The sequence below is a fragment of the Anoplophora glabripennis genome, unplaced genomic scaffold (genome assembly GCF_000390285.2).
Source record: "Anoplophora glabripennis isolate ALB-LARVAE unplaced genomic scaffold, Agla_2.0 scaffold68, whole genome shotgun sequence".
NCBI lineage: Eukaryota > Metazoa > Arthropoda > Insecta > Coleoptera > Cerambycidae > Anoplophora > Anoplophora glabripennis.
Window position 1 is genome coordinate 93255 of NW_019416739.1, and position 19874 is coordinate 113128.

Consider the following 19874-nt stretch of genomic DNA (forward strand, 5'->3'; position numbering starts at 1 on the left):
ATTTTCGAGATACAGAGCGCTAGATAAAATTTTTTAAATAGAATTTTTACGAAAATTTCCAAACATTGCGAAATATTTTTATGAAATATGGTATTTCCGGGTTTTTAAGGATGCCAAATAAGCTGATCTAATTATTTTTTGGATATTTCATAGAGGGCGTTAATTATGCTATATTCCTATTACATTTTAAGTTCTAATTTTTTTAAGGCTTTAAGTTCTAACAAGGGTACATTATTTTTAGAAAATAAAATTGTACATTAGAAATTGGAGCTCGAATGATAAAAAACTTAACCTTAAGAAAATTAGAACTTAAAATGTAACAGGAATGTAGCAGAACTAGCGCCCTCTATGAAATATACAAAAAATAATTAGACCAATGCATTTGGCATCCTTAAAAACACCGGAATACCAAATTTTATAAAAATATTCCGCACCTTTTGAAAATTTTCGTAAAAATTCTATTTAAAAAATTTTATTTTGTCACTCTGTGTCTCGAAAACAAGAGAAGATAGACATATAGTTCATAAGACAAAAAATTCTTATTTTCTGTCGTACTATCACCCCCTGCATTTACGGGAGGTCTTTCTGAAACACCGCGTATATTGTTGAATCTTGTCAATAAACTTATGAAATATATTTCATTCTACGCTTAATATTTACGTTTATGTTACTCTTGTAACATAAAAAAAAATTGCTGTAATTGCAGTTCAAAATAATATTAGAATTTTTTCTGTAACATGGACAATTCGATTACAATATTTCAAATGTGATTTATTATATTATTCGATAAAACTACATTTTTCAAAAATATATCTCTTAATAAATTAATACATGGTGAACAATACATATGTACATCACAAATTTAAAACTACTTCTTTGGATATGTAACTTTGGAACCAAACGGAATTATTGCCTATTGTTTGTGTTGACAGAATCTGAGTTATTATTAACAGGCACTTTAGTATAAACGTATAAAGTCCTTCTGCACCACTGCAAGTACAGGTATAACACTTCGCATACTCCTACCGCTGCGTTGATGATACTTGTGATGATTACTATAATGTATAATATATTTACTTCCGAACAACTCAGATCAATGTAATGGTAACTTCTGATAACTAACGATTCTGTGGTAGAGTTTAATGTACATACACAGCTGGTATTCACCTTATCGGGAGGTGCACATGTCATCATAGCTAGTGATACCGAATGTAGCACAGCAAACACACATATAACGAAAGAAGCCGCAGCGGCCACGAGGCTGGTTAATGTTGATAAAATCTGAAAACAATAAGGACATATTCAAAATAAGTTGGATATATTACATTTAATAAAATATGCTTGCTAATGTCTCTAAATTAAAGCTAATTATTTTTTTTTTGGCACAATTTACAAAAGTATATTAGATTTATTTTATCTCGAATTTTCCTTTAGATTCTATAGTAGAATCGTATTCGATGCAAAGTTGGGCAAAAAATTATCGGTCTTCTATCAAAGGAAAATCGTGTCTTCATTTTTAGGACGCATAAGATGAATTTAAAATTTAAAACGAAATTGAATGTAAAATCTGAAATATCGCATCATGCGCATTGTGTTCCGGTAGTAGCTGTAGTCGCCCAGGTGCATCGTGTAAACGAATTGGTCGGTTATACGTCAAATACTAACCTGGCAATCTTGGTCGTAAATCAGAGACCACCTCCAAAGAACAAGTAAACAACAGTGGCACGTACAGAGGTAAAATGTAGTACATATGTGGAATTTAAAAAACAAATTGGATTTATAATAAATTACATTTAAAATAAATAGTTTATGAGAATAAAGGAATTTTTGTAGGGACAGGGGTGCCAGACGTGAACTGATCCCTTTATCCCTTCATAATGCATAAAGAAATTACTCAATTTCTAAACCCCTTAAAACCGTATTGCACTGGATCCCTTGAGAGGCAATGATTTATTACTTTGCATCGAATATGATCCTACTATAAACATAATTATTAGATAAAAATATAATGTAGCGGATGTCTGTTTTTTGCACTGCACCATGCGAATTTTAATTAATGTAAGGTCTTTCAGATAAGGACAAATTTGCATAATTTGACAAGGAATAATCGTTGAAAAGAAATTGAACTATTATTTTTCGTTTTCAAATTAAAAATGTAAAACTGAAATTTTTTATTTTCATTTAAATCTTTTTATGAAAGTAAATGAGATGGACTTTTTAATCTCAGACCTCTAGAACAGTTCTGTGGGAAATTTAAATATGTAGCGATGTTAATCAGGGCGAAAACGAAATTCAACTTTTAAGATGATGTGTTATACAGGATGTCTCGGAAGTTATCACTGTTTAATTTTTCAGTAATGTATAAATTAGTAATAAAATTAATATATTCAATAAGAATAGCAGTTAATTAAATCATTAAATTTGTTCATATAAAGAATGATACAAATGTGAATTTATTTACCTACCTTTAAAGACTTAGTCCAGTAAGTAAGCCTATTTGTAGGATGCTCTCTAGGTACAAAACATAAATAAAATAACCCAACAATACCTGAAGCGAGCACCTAAAAAAAATTCATGATTTTATAGATATTTAAGTTACATAAATTATACAGAGGTTTGAAACAGCAGATATCCAAGTGGAAAAAATAAGTTTTATTTTGTGACAACATGATTACAAGTTTTTCAAAATTTTGAACTTACTGGGATAGCGCTCCAATATGTATTATCCCTTGGTCTTATATTTGGCGTGCACATCAATAGCAATACAGATAGGGTGCACAATACTATTCCAAGAAATGTAATTAACACTAATAATGATTTTATAAACTTGTAGTGTAGTACAACTGCTGGCAAATATTTTACAGACACTGAAAAAAATATAACTATTAATATTATTTCCTAGATTCTTCTATTGTTTAATGCTTTAGAAAATAAAGGAGAATTGAAATATGTAAGTTTTGAAATGAAAGTGGAAAAAAATGTATTATAATTCTTTAAAATCCCTGTATAGGGAACCTGAAAATGTTCGGAAGTGTTTGTGAGTACATATGTGCTCCAACAATGTACATTTTAAAAATATTTTCATATATACAGTGTGTTTAAGAGAGTTAAGGCGGTGTGAAGTATTTTTTCCCTGAATAAAAAAAATCAATATCTGCCAGTCATTTAATTCGACTTGCAAAATTCGTTTGAGTACGTGGGCTCCGCATAGCTCGCTCCTACATCTGTAAAGTGTTTACAGGGGTGGTCATGGTTACCGTCGCGCAGCAGTGAAAGACGGTGTGGGAGTAGCGCGTATTTACTATACAGTTTGGGCTTTGTTTAGTCCAACCGTAGCCAAATAGTTTCACGGCCTTTTTTCTTTTTAAACATTAAACATTATTAAACACTAAGTTGTTCAGGTGTGGTGTAAAATTTTGTTACTTACGTATTGTTTCTTATGTGTTTTTTTAAAGATTGCAAACGTTTAAATTGATTGTAAAGACAGACTAACAGTAATACTATCTATTGAAAAATCAGTGGTGCGAGAAATACTAAACTTTAATGGAAAAGTAATTGAAAAGTTTATTTCGGAGAAAAGCAAAAGAATGGACACTATAAAAAATAATGTTGAACACATATTTTCTATATTTCAATAGTACCTACTTAAAATAAAGCTGCCCAATTATATTTAATTTTTTCCAATACTTTGTAGGTACACAGTACATTTTTCTGCTCTTCCTGTCATGAAAGTCAAGAGTCGCCACTGTATAGTGGTTATAGAATACTCAAAATAGAAATCATTATATAGATACTACGTACAACAGCTGATGTATTGTGGTAGCGGTATAATATTTAAATGTTGCATGTTGTGAACATAAATTCTTATTCTATAAATAAATATAAGTTTATAGCACGTTTATAGACATATTTGATGTCTAATTTATATTCCACACAATCATGGTTTCATATTAAAAAAATCAGTAGATAAGCAGATAACCAAATGTTAAATTCTTACCATTTCCAGTTTTATTAAGTACAATCATTCGACTATGCCTTAAGCTGTTTCTGGTCGGAGTGTGTTTTCCTGCAATATTTTGACCTGCAATATTCTGTGGAACGGTAGTAATTAAGCAGTCTACTTGGGACGGAATTTTTTCAGCCTTAGATTCATTTCTTATAGTATTTAATGGTGAGGTATTTGATATTCCTGATGTGGTATTCTCGTAATAGCTTGTGGGTCTGTTTCTTCCATCTTGTTGTTCCGACGAAGGACTTAATCTACTTATCTCAGTATCAAGTATACTACTACCCATTATTAATCTAAAACTAGAAGAAGTATGAATTATTGCCTTTTTATTCCCTTGAGGTCGTAGTAAATTATTTGAGAATAAAATAGAAGTAGGTGGTTGGAAAATATGTATCATTTCCCTTATAATTTCTTTGCATTTTTCTAAAATCACGCTTTATAATTTGAATGCGTACCTATTTTCCTATTTACTCGATTAATTTTAAGTATCAGTTATACACTTAATAAAATAACATTCATTTATTGATATTTTGTCTTATTTAAGTGATGACTTTATTGTCATATCCAAACTAAAATTTAAAAAGTCGTATGTCGCCGTGAGCGGATTTGAAAAAGCTTTAAAATCAGGTGTCACTCAACATATGATGCCATTTAAAGTTTAAGGGTACTTTACACCCCTGCCTAAAGGGTAGGTTCCAAGACACCAAAACTTACGCCATCACGTGTCTCCCTTGAAAAGAAAATCGACGTGTCTCAGGTTTTTTTATTAAAACAAAAACGAACATGGTACATGTTCAGGCTCCAGGATAACATATATTTTTCCGGGTTTCCTGGAAAAATCGTGATCTCTTCTCCACATTACCTGATTCCGTTTTTTTTTTTTGACATCAATAATTATCTGCTCCAGGTTTGTCGTATTTCCTGAGTACGTCCTTTTTTTAGAGATCGGTTCCCAGATTTTTTGAGACTTTTTTTTAGGCATCAATTTACTCCGGGTCTGTCTTGAAATAGATCTGATAACCCTAACTATATACCTACTATATAATCTTACACAAATGAGCCACCCTGTATATCTAATGTGGATATCTATGAGAATTTATAGATCATGACAGATGCTATATTAAGTCATAACAATGGCACTTGAAGAGTACCTATTAATGAGTAAGTCTGTCACCTTAGCGGATATGATTTCTCGGCCAAATCTCCGCTACTACATGCTCCATAAAAATGTTTAATTTTTACAGAAATGAGAGTTCAATGAATGGATAAGAGCTAAACCCGATCGTTAAATCATGGGTATTTACATATACATCGATTCTTTGAAATGTGACTACCAAGTGTAGGAATTTATCTTGTGAGACATCGTTTTGCATGATTTTACATTTTATATACGGGAGAGGTTTGAAAATACGTCCGCCATAGAAAAAAATCGCTATCCTTTACCCTTACTTTTAGCAGATTTTGAAGTTTCTTTATTAATCTTTCGACATACAAAAAAGATTGCAGACCTTGGAATGATCTTCGAAGGTAACTTTCACCAAAAACCAAACTATGTATTCTGATGTAGGTATTTCTGAAGTGAAAATAGTCGTTTCTGTAACAATAAATGAGTTGACCATCAAAATGACCTTGATAAAGAACCAAGTTCATAAGATCACAACCTCTGAAGCCAGAATCACTCTTAACAATTCATTATTCTTTTGAATTATGAATGACATGATTGACTTTGGGATGAATTTCGAAGGTAATTTTCTCCAAAAACGAAATTATGTATTCTGACGTAAAATTTCTGAAGAGAACATAGTCGTTTCTATTACAATAAATGAGTTGACAATCAAAATGACCTTGATAAAGAACCAAAGTCATAAGTTCACAACCTCTGAAGCCAGAATCACTCTTAACAATTCATTATTCATTTGAATTGTGAATGAGATACAAAATTGACCTTGGGATGATCTTCAAAGGTCACTTTCAGTAAAAACCAAACTATGTATTCCAACTTAAAATTTTCCACTCTTCCATTTCGGAACTAAAAAATATTTCGACGTTTCTGTTTTTAAAAAAATAAGTTGACCTTCATGTGACCTTGAAAATATGCATCACTTCTCATTTCCAAAAACCACGGTCATATTTTGAAAAATTAAAGCAAAATAATTGACTTTTATCCATGATTCGCTGCTGATGGATAATGATTTTGGATAGGTACTAAGGAAATAATCGTTTTACTGCAGACTGGCTTCTACTTAGCTTTTTATAAATAAAAATCGAAGCACAACCTTATAATCGAAGTAAAAGGTATTTAATACTCAAGGAAAAGTACCTATTATTTGCTATTTCCAGGAAGTAAATGTTCCATTGCATATGAATAAATAATATAAAACAAATAATAGGTAAACCTAGCATTTACATCTCGCATCGATTAAATCCCTCAACATTCTGGAGGTAGCTCTCGAGCAAATTCTACTTAGTCGTATGCAAATTGTAAACAACTAACAAAAGACCGCGCATCGTTTTCAGTCATCAGAGACCCTCAATATTTCACTGGCTGTGTGTAATAAACAGCGCCTTATTTAAAAATTTTATGGCATGGAAATCGTATTTGATAAAACTGGGAATGAGTGAAAACGGGTGAAATGATGTACAGCTTTTACACGAACAAGTATTTCTTACAGTAGTTTCTATGGATTCTTTAAAATCTTAAATAAATACATAACGTACATATTTATATTTAAAAAAAATATAGGTACTTATACATAATGATAAAAATATTTTACTGATGCGATACATTTAAAAAATAAAATATTTTCTAACGATTGAATAATAACTTTTATTCCAACTAAATGGGCCTTTGAATCGCAATTTGGTCAACTTGCCTGATTTTTTTATATGTTAGTTTGAGATATACAATAACAGTAATTTTCTTTTCAACCCCCGGGCAGGGGTGAAAAAAGGTAAAATAAAGGGTTTTTTCAAGATAACTCAAAAGGGTAAGAGCTAGAAGAGAGCTTTATCTTATAAAAGTTGTAGATCATAAAATTCTATATAAAAGTGGTCTATTGACTTTTTCTTGTACTATTAAAATTAACAGAGTTAGGCTGGCTAGAAGTTAAGATGATTTCAGAAATTTAAAAAAATCATAATAAGCAAAAAAATGAATTAATTTTATTTTTTTTTCAATCTACTCTAAAAAATGTAAATTTTCTTTTCAGAGAAATAGACATATTTTTTAATTTTAATAAAAAAAAGATAACAATTTCAATTTTTTAATCGTCAATTTTTATGATTTGACACTAAAACAATTTTTTTCTATGCCATTCGATTGATTATTTAAAATAATGAAAAGTTGCTTTCGAAATTTTGTTTTATAACGAAGATAAAAAATCACGTTCGCTTTGTTAAATTGTTAGGAATTTTTTATGAAACATTTAAAAAATATATCTATTTCTCTGAAAAGATACTTTACATTTTTTAGAGCATATTGAAAAAAAATTATAAAATTCATTCATTTTTCTGCTTATGATTTTTTTAAATTTCTGAAATCATCCCTTAACTTCTAGCCACCCTAACTCTGTTAATTTTAATAGTACAAGAAAAAGTCAATAGACCATTTTTATGTAGAATTTTATGCTCTACAACTCTTTAAAAGGCCCATTGAATTGGACAATTTACAAAGAAGCATTTCTGACTTTATTTTCTGCACAAGAGAGTTCATCTTGGTGATTAGGTATATCGATTATCTTATTGCTTTTTGTCCACAAAAAATGTGTACCTACTCATTACTTTTTTAATTTAGTAAATCACACGCTGAAGATAAATATGTAAAATAATAAAAGTTTGTATATTACAAATAGAAAATGCAGTTGCAAGCATTAATTCAAGAAATTTTAAGGAGCACGATACAAAAATAATTTTCGAGGATTTTGTGAATATTAATATATCTACTTTTTAACATTTGGAAATAAAATGTAATTATATCAATTATTAAAGAGATTTAGAACCCATTAGGTATTTGAGAATCTCGTTAAGGTTATATAACATCAGTAAACGCAGATCATATAAATAACATATGACCTTTAAGTCTTTAAGTGGTTCCGAAACTCTATAATTTATAATCTAATGCGTTGCCACTAACAAATAGTGAATAAACTATTTACCCGATTTGCTAGTCTATATGCAACCCTATACTGTATACCTACTTTATGAATCAATAAAAAATTGATAACAATTTTTTTTATTAAAAAGCTGTATTTTAAATCAAAATTACTTTTTGCATGAATTTTGGGACATCCATTAGGACAATACGACTTATAATTGAATTTACTGTTAAAATAAAAATAATTTTCCGATAACAAAATGATGCCTTGGTGCCTTAGGTGTGTATAAATTCCAAATCTACTATTTTCATTAAAGTTGTTAAAGTAAAAGAAGACCAAGTATTAATAATGACTGGACTTACCGTATTCCTAAATCAATAAACAACGGACCAGACCCATTTAAAATGATCAATACTACAATAAATTGTTGCTTTACCAAATTCCTAAATAATGACTAATTCTAATAATTTTTTTTTAACCGTCATAAATATTGAAAATACGTAAAAATTAATTTATAAGACAAAGATTTAATTTAAACTAAATTTGCTATACCTACTGACTAAAAAATTTATGAACAAGAGACCAGTCCCATTTGAAATGATCAATATTACCAAATCGCAAAATAATGACTGAAAATTCAAATCATATACATACATACATATTTTTTTAGTTACTTTAAAAAATATTGAAAAGCGTTCAAATAAATTTCTAAGTCGAGATTCAATACACTTACAAATAATTTTTTTATAGACAATGCTGTTACTACTATACATACTTAAATAATTACTCAATTTTCAGTTTTCATTATAAAAGTACTATTAGATACCATCTACATAACTTTTACGCAAACATTATTAGTACTTTTTATTAACATAATAATGAACACTTAGATAATGAGCGCGTGTAAAAATTATTATCTTTAATAATTTTTATTTTTTTAATTAGTGGTGCCCATTATTTAATAATAGGTATGTCGACAATGAAGTTCTCAACGCAATTATTGTCTAAAAATACGCTATTGATTGACAAGTTGCGGTACAATAAAACATTCAATATTCCATATTATACTTGACATTGACAACTTGACGAATGTATACACAATCTACATCTTATGCCTATATCATATAAAAATTGTAAGACATGCTTATTAAAAGATTTTTTCTATAAATATTAGATCGTGAAAAAACATTCGACAGACTTCTCAGACTTTGTTACAGAAAAACACTTTTTTCATAACAAGGAACCAATAAAAAAGTTAAGTTAAACACTATTAATAACAAAATATATAATACCCTATAATCAACAGTAAAGAAAGAGAGCTGATTTCTTCTGATAAAAAAAAGAAAAAAAATTTTTCCGAAAAGAATTCTGAGGGCAATACGATCGTGAGTGAGATATAACCCATAATTATATCTAAGTTATATCCTCAGAGTAATAAGTAAAGGGGAGGCCGCATTCCCTATTTCAGTACATAATGTAAACATGTAACTTCAACCTATTGTATGTTGATAAACAAATGATACATAAGTAAACACAATGGTCCCTGGTACAGTGGCGTACCGAGTTTAGGTTTAAAATCTATCATAATATAAGGAAACCATAAAAATTACACTTTTTAATAGAATAAAATCAGAAGTGCTCGATTATTTAAGCTTTCATGTGTAATAAATAGACAATAAATAGGAAAAAGTTAATGGTTTCTTCAAAATCTATAATTAATATTTTAAAAACATTTCCAGAACAAAAGAGTGACTAAAGAAAACTCCTCGATTGAAACTATCATTATACTATAGCTATAGCAATGTCATTGCCTACTATTAATTCTATTATTTCATAGTAGTTCTCGATTACTGGAAGAACATTTATTAAAATAAATAATTTAAATAAAACTACAAGAAAAGGAGCAAAAATATATTTAATTAAAATCTGCTGGAATATAAACAATGCAAAGAAAACAAAACATATTTGTAATAAAAGTAACGGAAAAATGAATTTACATTGAACAACATTTAATCGTGTGGGAAAATAAGCATGTTTTAAATGTACGCAACAAAAATAAGCTGAATTTTGAGCTCATAACATTGACAGCTCGTCTCTTATGGAACAGGGACAACATGTGATTGAAGATGTTTTATAGCAACATCTATAAAATTTCCTTCACTGGCAATTTCTCGAAGAGGGAACCTTTGAGACGGCACAACCATTTCATCAACACTGTGCTAAAACGTATTACCTTCCAAATGTTGTATTAATAGGCACAGCTCCATGTGTGGGAAATGCTTCGACAGACATAATTATCCTTTGAAAAATCATATTCAGATATGGCGAAATTTTCTAGCCACACTGCTCGTATCGCAGGATCTTATGGTATTCTACAAATAAACACAGAGCTAGTGTCAGTATCAAAATACAAACATAATAAATTAACAAATAAAATACTTAGGACACCTTACACCCTTGTAAGAACGCCCATGGAAACAATGTCAAACTTACTTGTGAAAAGAAGTAGCACATATTTGGCTCTTTTCCTGTAATTGTCGGCATATTATACGCCGCTTTGGCATTTTTATTGAAATTAGATAAAAAAACAGTTTAAAAAGACACAAAACACTGAACTCGGCTAATATCTATTTCACAACAATAGACTGTAATAATGGCGTCCCCTTTAGAACCGTTTAATACCAGGCAATGATGCCACTTACGGCGTTTGTATTGCTAGGAATTTCAATAATGTATTTTTTTCAGATATTCAAAATCTATAATTATAAAACAAGTTGCAAGAAAATAGTGTCGTAGTCTTATGCATATTACAATGTAACTAATTTGTAAGTCGAGGTCAAGAATGAGGTAGATCCTTGTACGATAATCAATTAAAATGACCGCTGTACCTAACTATAAAGATAAAAATGTAACATTGGCATCAATGTCAAGGACATCACAAAGTACCAATGTTTGTAAATACACATATGTCAACACTTCACTATCGAATGTAAATAAAGGCGTCCCCTTTATTTATTAGTCTGAGGTTATATCTCATCCACACTCGTGTTGTAGTGTACCAACTTCAGTGAAGAGGACATATCGAAAAATCCCTGTATACAAAATCAGATTATAAGTTTGAATTTTTTTCTAAGGTGTCGAGTACAGAGAGAGAGAGTTGAGAGAATATTACGAATGTAACAATAGAAATAAATAACGACAAATACTAGAAAAAATACAAATGTTAGGAAAAAACTAGGTACCTACCTCGTTTTTTTGTGAAACGTGGTTTATACAAATTTGAGTTAATTTGTTTGTATATAGATAATATTATATATTTTAAACACAATATAAGATTTTACTAATTTGACCGACTTCTAAAGGTAGATATTTCAAGGTCATTTTTTATCAATGTGCATCAGTAACTTTCTCATTTTTAGTAGAAGAGCAAAGTTACCTAGAATATTTTGAACTAATTGCTTTTTTGAAACTTATGTCTTCAGATATCTGTTCTGTTTCGCTCTACAAGTGGTCAAGTTGTTTGTGAGTTTACAAACTTCATTACAAGTTTTAAATAAAAAGAAGTTAATCTCGAGATGCCAAAGTAGATAAATAGATGGCATTTTAAATAAGTCAAAGAAAAAGGAAATATTTAGCTTTTCGTTTTCTGGTATATCAAAAATAAGATATAGGTAGACAGAATATCGTAGTCTACTGTTTTTTTTTTGTAACTTAAAAACCATTTATTTTCAGCTCTGTAGCTAGAAAATTAATTTCTGGGCATATGATTACAGGAACCGTTATCTTTAATTTGTAAACTGTCACTAAAGTTTAGACTAGCATTTCAGTTACACTTTGTATAAATGCCTGTATCTATGAATCCAGAAAAAAGTTTTTTACGAGTTCTATTTAGAAAAAAAAAGAACCGCAATTTTGTGGTATGTAAATGGAAATAGTGATTATTAAATTTTGCGCATTATTATTCATATTTTCACCGCTTTATTAAGAAGTTTAATGCTTTTATTATTATCATTAAAAAGAGGCATTTTTCAGTTTATGAGGACAATCCAGGATGCCATTAATTTTTAAAACGGTGATAAATTACCAATTAAATAATTGTATTCATGTCAATGTATAAAAATTATATTTTCCCAATTTTCGACTTGTGTTATGTACACACGCCACATCAAATTTTAATGCATTAAATATAAATAATTATTTATTTTGTTGAATATTATTTACCAAATTTTATTTTCAATTTAAAAACTTTAGATGGATTTTACATATGCATCAGAAATAATGAATATAACTAATATTGCATATAAAATTTATAAATTTTGAAATCGGAAATTTTTCTATGTAGGAAAACCCAAAGCTTGCTCTCAATTTAAATGTTAAAAAAAATCTGCATATTGATAGGATTGAAACGAACTTCCTGATATCTATCGGAAAGTTGTCTATTTAGTAGATATTAAATTATCATAATTCTTTTAACATTACCAATCACAGTACGAGTGGTTAGTGACGAAATATTTTCCGAAACACGAATTTCTTTAAACATATTTATACTTCTTAACGACTTTAAAAAAGTAGAATAACGGTTACTGGGCATGAATTTAAATACAGATGGAAGAATTCAATAAAAAAAATTGCGGAAAAAAGCTAGAAAGCAATCGTATACCTACTAAATACAAATACGTACCTATCACAGTTTTACACGAAGTGATATCTACCTACATACCTATATCAAACAACTAACTAGTAAATAAATATTGATGACCACCAACATTTTTTTTAATTGACAATAAATGAAAATAAATTTATAACAGTTAAAATGATGAATTAATTAGATTGCGCAAGAAGAAAATTTTCTATTTTATTCATAGGTGGACAGAAATGTATCTGCTATGCTATGTTATAATGCGTTTGGCGTATTGAAAGTTTTATAACACAGAATTAATGAATAATTTAAATGAAGGAATGTGTTTTAGGATATTCCTCAAGTAAGCGCTAGAATTTTAAACAATATGACCAAATCAGGACATATGGATTATTCAAATTAGGCATGTTTTTGTTACATTATAAAACAAATCTACTAATTTTGAAAATGTAATTTGATTCAAATAATTATTAAGTTATGTAACCGTTACCGCTAACTTCCTTAATTTACCTACACTGAATTTTAAGTACTATGAAGAATAGATTTAAGGTTTAAATAAAATGTCTGCAGCTCTTCAGTAATAGGGCGTTTAGTGTTACGGTTCTTTTCATTCCACTTGTTCATTGTCTTATTTTGTACAGCACCTGCCGAAACGGAAGTGCGGCTATAAGTTAAAAAAAATAACTTACCTCAAATACAGATTAATACACATCAAACATATTTTTACTGTGCTACTTAAAATTTGAAACTGGTTTGCTTTTAATTATTTATATATTCAATGCCATGCTATATCCGCTTCTAAGGTGTAGTTATTTACAATTATTTCTGTTGCAGTCATTCTATACACTACGTAGGTAGAGCCTGCCGTGAACACAACAATCGACTAAGTTCCGCATCGGTCTACTAGTTTGTAATGTTTGTATACCTACGTTTCCATTTTCTGTGCCATGTGCTCACAAACCTTGACCAACAGCAATTAATTACCTGTTGGGATTCCAGGAACCCCCAAACGTTTTTTCCAAAAACTTTTACATGTTTCCTTTTTCTAAATAATAACTCAAAATTTAAAAATTACAATTACTTCTTGAAAAATCTGTTTCTATGTACTGTTTTACAATAATTAAAGAATATAACGCCTGGGAATTCATTCGTATATTTAAGAAAGAGTAAGTGGTCCAAAAGTAGTACCTACAGCTTTAGTAAATAAGTTTAAAGGAGGAAATGAATAAAATCCTGCCATTTAAAGGAGCGGCATAATTTGTTGATGTCGGAAACTTTTTATTGTCCACAGCTGTATTGACAATTGTAATAGTCTCCTTTAGGTGACGTCACAGATTTATACAACCCGCAACAAATTGTCAAAGCTGATATGGTTAAAATAATTGTACATACCCTTGTGTACTATTTACATAGATACTATAAAAATAAACAACTTCAAATTAATTTATTTTTACAAGGTTTGGAATTATTTAAGAACAACCAACACGTGTTTTATAAAATAGATACACTAATGTGCTTAAAACTTACAAAAAACTATATAAAAGAATATTCCTAAAATTAAATAAAGTTAAAATTTAACATTAGCCGTGTTATTCCTAATGCGCATGCTCGGGAAGAATAGCCTCATACGCAGGTGAGACCAGGTGGATATACCAGCGCTGTTATCATTAGCGTATTTTCCCTACTTTTGTTTAATCTTGGCATTTTTTAATTCTACTAAATATTTTTATTGTTTTTCTTGGTGTTGTACTGTGTCAGTGTGTTTATCGAGCGTTTTTTTCTCCAAGTAGTTTATTATAGACGTACTCTTAACCACAACCAAACTTTCCTTGAATGTTTAATTTATTAATTACTATAAAAGTCAATATTGTTCTATAAATTTAAATATACAAATTCTATAATTCTATTAGTGTGGTACTTGGGGTTTGAAACTTTTTAAATGTTTCGAATATTGTCAGAATATCACAATATTCATGACAAAGAAGCCATTTTTTTAGCACTTATGTCCAAAGTACATAAGGTCGAAAATCGATCTAGTAAAAATATTGAGAAATTCTTCATGACAATTTGCGCTATGGGGTTGCCTGTTATTTGGCGTATGTGACGTCACTACTAAAAAGGTCTATTTTGGACAAAAGAAGTTTGCTGCATTTACAATTATTGTAATATTGAAATTTACAATTATTGTAATATATAATAAAACAGTCGCTTACATAGTACCTAACAGACAAAAAGTGCAAGTCATATGGGAAAAATGTGTTATTAGATTTTGATAATATCTATGTGGCCCATTGCTATTAGAAATTATATTTCAAAAGTTACCTTACATAAAAAGTATAGGAAAATTTTATTTAAAATATTGTTTAAAATTCTGATTGGGGCAAATATACGAGTGATCTATTTTTTAAGACATATTTTTTTCATTTTTAAAGAGAGCAGGTGCTGTTGCCGATAACATTAGTTAAATTGAAACAATACTTAATATTTTTATCAAAAAACGTTAAAAAATTCGGATCTACCTTGCACTGAATTACTTTTATGAGAAGCTACTGTGGTATCTCTGCAAATTACAATACTAAATTTATAAATCTAGTAGATTTATTTAATATTATTAAACAGTAATGAACAATTACACTTTTTATAAAAACTTTCTAATAATTTAAATATTTTTGTTTATTCTCTAGACTACGTAAAACGTATAATTTTAATTTCAACTTTCAACTATGTTTGCATCATACTTATCGACATAATTCGAAGTCACTAAAACGCGATTTAAAACTTTTTATTTAAGTATGCTCTTGCTATAACGTGTATATGTTGTACTTTATGCAGGGAGACTCAGGTTTAACGTCGGAATTATCTGATAGTAGTTTTGAAAATAGAGTTTCTCATATGGATATTTTTCAGAAAATGCTTCGAGATATAGGACGATAATACTATATTATTCATCTTGTTTGAATTATTTAGTTAAAAATTATTTATTTGAAAATTTCTAATAGTAGGGAAAATATAAAAAATTTGTACTCTCTTTCTAAACCCGATTTAGAAAAGATGGCATTTTTGGAAAAATGTTTATCTGAAAAACCATTCTCTTTAGATAATAGAAGATGTGGAAATTATAATTGTAAAAAAAATATTTTTTGATATTGTTTGTATTTTGTAGATATTTTTCTTTTGGAAAACAGTTTGATTTATCCTTGTACGAAATTTCACTTACGCTCTGTGTTCTGTGCAGTATTTTCAAGGTTGTTTACGTACTCAAAAATAGCGTCACATCGGTTAAAAATTAATAGAACAGTGTTTCCAACAATTTTATTTGGTTTGATGAGTGAAAGTGCAACTGAAATGATCAAGATACATCTGTGTACCGCAATCAATTTCACTTTTTTAAGAGCGAATGCGTATATTCGACTTTGTGGTTCGACTGTTCGCCGATAAATTTGACAACAAAATAAAAAGAGATCTACAAATTTTAGTGACTACCTACTTAATTGAACTGTATTTTTTTTTCTGTAATGTTTAGTTTCTCCTATTTGGTTTATTTCTGATTTCTATAAAAAACATAAAAAAACAGTTATATTCAATCGGATTTGACCAAAATTTTGGAGAAGAAAAATAATACCGTTAAAGAAAATTAAAAAAGAACGCGATTATTATTATTATTGAATGAACAACTTTTTGAAAAGCGCGATATATAGCGATGTTTTTTGACTTTTTTGTATTTAATTAATAAATAATTCCAGGCAATAAGATTAATAGTCCTACTGATTGGATTAACATGATCACAGTTACCGAAATTGTAGTGTTAACTTTTACTTCTCATCTTCAGGGCAGAATTTAAAACTTTTCCTTGACTACGTCCCTGCGTGGAAGTGAGGGACAATACACTGTAATTAAGAATTCCAAACCAAATATTCACATTGTACGTGACTTGAAAATTTATGTTGAATTTGAGTGGACTTAATCGCATTATGAACACGATTATGTAGGTATTTGCCGTTAGATCAAATTCCTATATATGCATTGAGTACCTAATATTAATGAATAATACGTCTTTAGAATTTATTTAAAGAACAGTGTAGAAATACCATACATAATTATAAATATTGAGTATATATATTTTTTATGTAGGTACCGATTTTTTATGCCCTAATGCCCAGTGTAGGTATTATTCACTACAAATGAAATAAAAAATAGCAGGAAATATGTAAATATAAACAAAGAAACATGATCTCACTAAATGAAAGCAAAATTTTAAGTATTTCCTAATTTCCTTCATTCTCTTATCCATCTCCATATTCGTTTGATTCTAATATGGTTGCTTACAAAAAAATGTTGGCATAGTTTGTTGAATGAGAGAAAATCCGTAAAATAACGTTTAATTATAATAAGGATTGTAAAGGATTATTTTATTGATATCATCAAAATTAAACCAGATTTGTATAAAAAATACGTTGATAACGATAAAAACGGTAAAAATAACTAATTACTCGAAAACATTAAGGATACAAAAAATTGACGAGAAAAAACTTGAGATAAGCCACTACCAAAAGAAGGGTCATGGAAATATGAACATATTCGTTTTGGAATGGGAGCATTTTTCCCATTTCTGCAAATGAATTTACGTCAGTTACTGTATGAAAAAGTGTACAAATAATAATAGGGTAGTAAATTTCTCTTAAATCGGACAAAACGTTTTAAAGTTATTAGGAAAATACAACAGTTTTTTTTTTAATTGCCAGAGTAGTTGTTTCTCGCAACACTGGCAATTAAAAACATTGTGTTCTGTGCGCGGCAGTCGTGTAACAAAGTACCTCGCAACATAGCAGGTCGCTTCCTACTGTAGCCATTTGAATGGCATAGTTAGGAGTCAGCACAACAGATGGAGCTAGTTGCGCTCCGCGTACAACAAAACAATTTTTTGCCAACTTTGACGCCATATACCGGCTAAACGAAGCAACTTTGAATAGAGGTAGTTACAGTTTGCAAGATAAAATTCCAAGAAGTCTCTTGCGTTAATTACTTTAAATTAACCGCATTCGACACCCGAAGCAGAAAGACATTGGCGGAAAATTGCAAGGATTTTAGTTACACCTTATATAGGGGCGTTCACTTTTACTATTTTTGAAAAGTATACCGTTTGGTAGTAAATCTAAAATAAATAGATAGGTATCTTAGAAATACTAAATTCTAGAATTGCAAAAAAACTCAAAGAAATATTTAAAGTAGTTACCTCCTGTTACAGACATACATGGCACTTCTTTAGCTCTAGCTAGGATTCTTGGACTTGCCCTTGTTGTTCTCGTACTAGACTGTGGGAGAGGCCCTATCAAAACTCCTAGACCCGACCCTGATGTTAAATGTTAATATCAGTTCTTATTACTGGTTCTAAGGCCGCTACGAATGGAACTCTGCAAAAACTTCACCGCGACAGACCGCTTAGGGGTCATCCATAAATTACGTAAGGGTATTTTTTCACATTTTCAACTCCCCCCTCCCCCCATGTAAAGAAACCGTAAGATTTTTCATAACCCCCCCTCCCCCTCCCGCACCTTACGTAATACATTACTTGATTCAATTAATTTTTTTTTATTATAAAAAAAGCTTTACAACTTCTAGTTATAACATTTATTAATATATTTGTTATATTATAAATACATATATACTAAGAAAAATAGAAAAATTAATGTAGATTATTTTATTACGTAAGAATTTCATTCCCCCCTCCTCCCCCCCAAGTAAGGAATGATAAGAAAATGTTGAGCCCCCCCCCTCCCCATTGAACCCTTACGTAATTTATGGATGACCCCTTACGAGGTCCCGTTTGTGTTGCTGATAATGCCAATACCACTGTGCGCGCCTCTAGTCCTATGGAGTAGGGCAGAGAGCGTGGCGTCGGGTACCTCGGTACCATTGCTCGACACTAAGCCTGCGCGATATGATGGTGGGTGTGGTCTTACGTTCATCTCCGGTATCGCCGGTGCCGTTGCGTATGTTTTCGTGTCCGCAGAGTGATACATCACGCATTAACGGTACTTTATATATCAACACAGGCCGTGAAAGCCTTAAAACCGCTATTTTTGACATCCGTAGCAAACGTATATTGAATATTCAATTTTATATTTCAAAGATGGCAATAGGGACATTTCCCCAAAATGGAAGGGCAATCGCGGTAGGTACTTTATCAACCTAGAAATTTTACATTTGACAACTTTTAGGTCCTTTGTAACAGCTAAATCAATCAAATTTTGGATAGACGTAAGCTTAGTTAAATCTTTATCCAAATAATGTGGGGTTCCTTGAAAAGTACTTTCAAAAAGTACTTTTCAAAAAACTGTACAAAAACCACTTCTGTTTATAAAAATCATTGAAGGGTCATGATTGCTATATGCATGCCACTTAGTAAATATGAGCATATTGGAAATTGGACGTGAAGTTAAATAAATTGAGAAAATGTTGTACAATCACTTGTTCAAGAAAAATCTGCAGACTGTTACAAATTCGCTTCTAACTACAAGGATCTCAGAAACAGTAAGAGATACGAAGTAGTTTAAATGGGGGCAAAGTTGCATAATCAGGGATCCAACATTATGCCTTTATAAAATCAAGGCTAACATGATTAGTTCTCGAAATATTTGAAAAAAAAAACGAAATTTTGGAAATCCGTTTTTGTTTAATTTCAGCCTTGTTTTAGGTGATATTGAAAAAAGAACACTTCTTACGAGAACTTTTTGAATGGTCTAATATTTTATATGTAATGTTTCCTCTCTCCAGGACCATCATCAACTTAATTTTTTTAAATACGATCCTGGAAATTTTATTACATTTTTTTCAAGCCCAAGCCCGAACCAAATCATAACTAATGTTTATTGTCATCTCAGTCCTGATATTGGAAAAAGGAAATATCAGAAAATATTCATACATGTTTTATTTTTAAAAATGGTTAAGGAACAAAAATAGAAATAAATAAATAACTAATATACTGGAATATATAAATATATAATAAAATATGTATAAAAATATAAATACAAAGAAAAAATCATCTATTCAATAACAGAAAGTAAAAAGAACATGATTTATCATTGTTAAAACAACCTTTATATAAAAACTAATATTTTCATTATAATCCTAC

The 19874-nt window shown here is 29.8% G+C and overlaps 1 protein-coding gene and 1 long non-coding RNA gene across 2 annotated transcripts; both read right to left on the reverse strand.

Annotated features, from left to right (window-relative positions):
• Positions 1-789: 789 nt before the first annotated feature.
• Positions 790-13628, reverse strand: LOC108905199 (sarcospan). The gene is made up of 5 exons (XM_018707986.2): positions 13432-13628; positions 3998-4308; positions 2701-2867; positions 2466-2561; positions 790-1281 (listed from the first exon to the last, which is right to left on the reverse strand). Exons 1-5 carry the CDS (start codon positions 13452-13454, stop codon positions 907-909), a joined length of 972 nt encoding a protein of 323 aa, XP_018563502.1. The 5' UTR covers positions 13455-13628; the 3' UTR covers positions 790-906.
• Positions 9800-11120, reverse strand: LOC108905200. Its single transcript, XR_001964260.2, has 2 exons — positions 10597-11120; positions 9800-10475 (listed from the first exon to the last, which is right to left on the reverse strand). It is a non-coding gene; the product is annotated as an uncharacterized LOC108905200 (long non-coding RNA).
• Positions 13629-19874: the final 6246 nt, after the last annotated feature.

Excerpts from the sequence above, each read along its gene's own strand:
- LOC108905199 (XM_018707986.2), bottom strand. The coding sequence starts at position 13,454 with ATGTGTATTAATCTGTATTTGAG. Across the intron at positions 2,868-3,997 it reads ACTTAATAAAACTGGAAATG|TGTCTGTAAAATATTTGCCA; the intron begins GTAAGAATTTAA and ends TATTTTTTTCAG. Across the intron at positions 1,282-2,465 it reads ACTGGACTAAGTCTTTAAAG|ATTTTATCAACATTAACCAG; the intron begins GTAGGTAAATAA and ends TATTGTTTTCAG.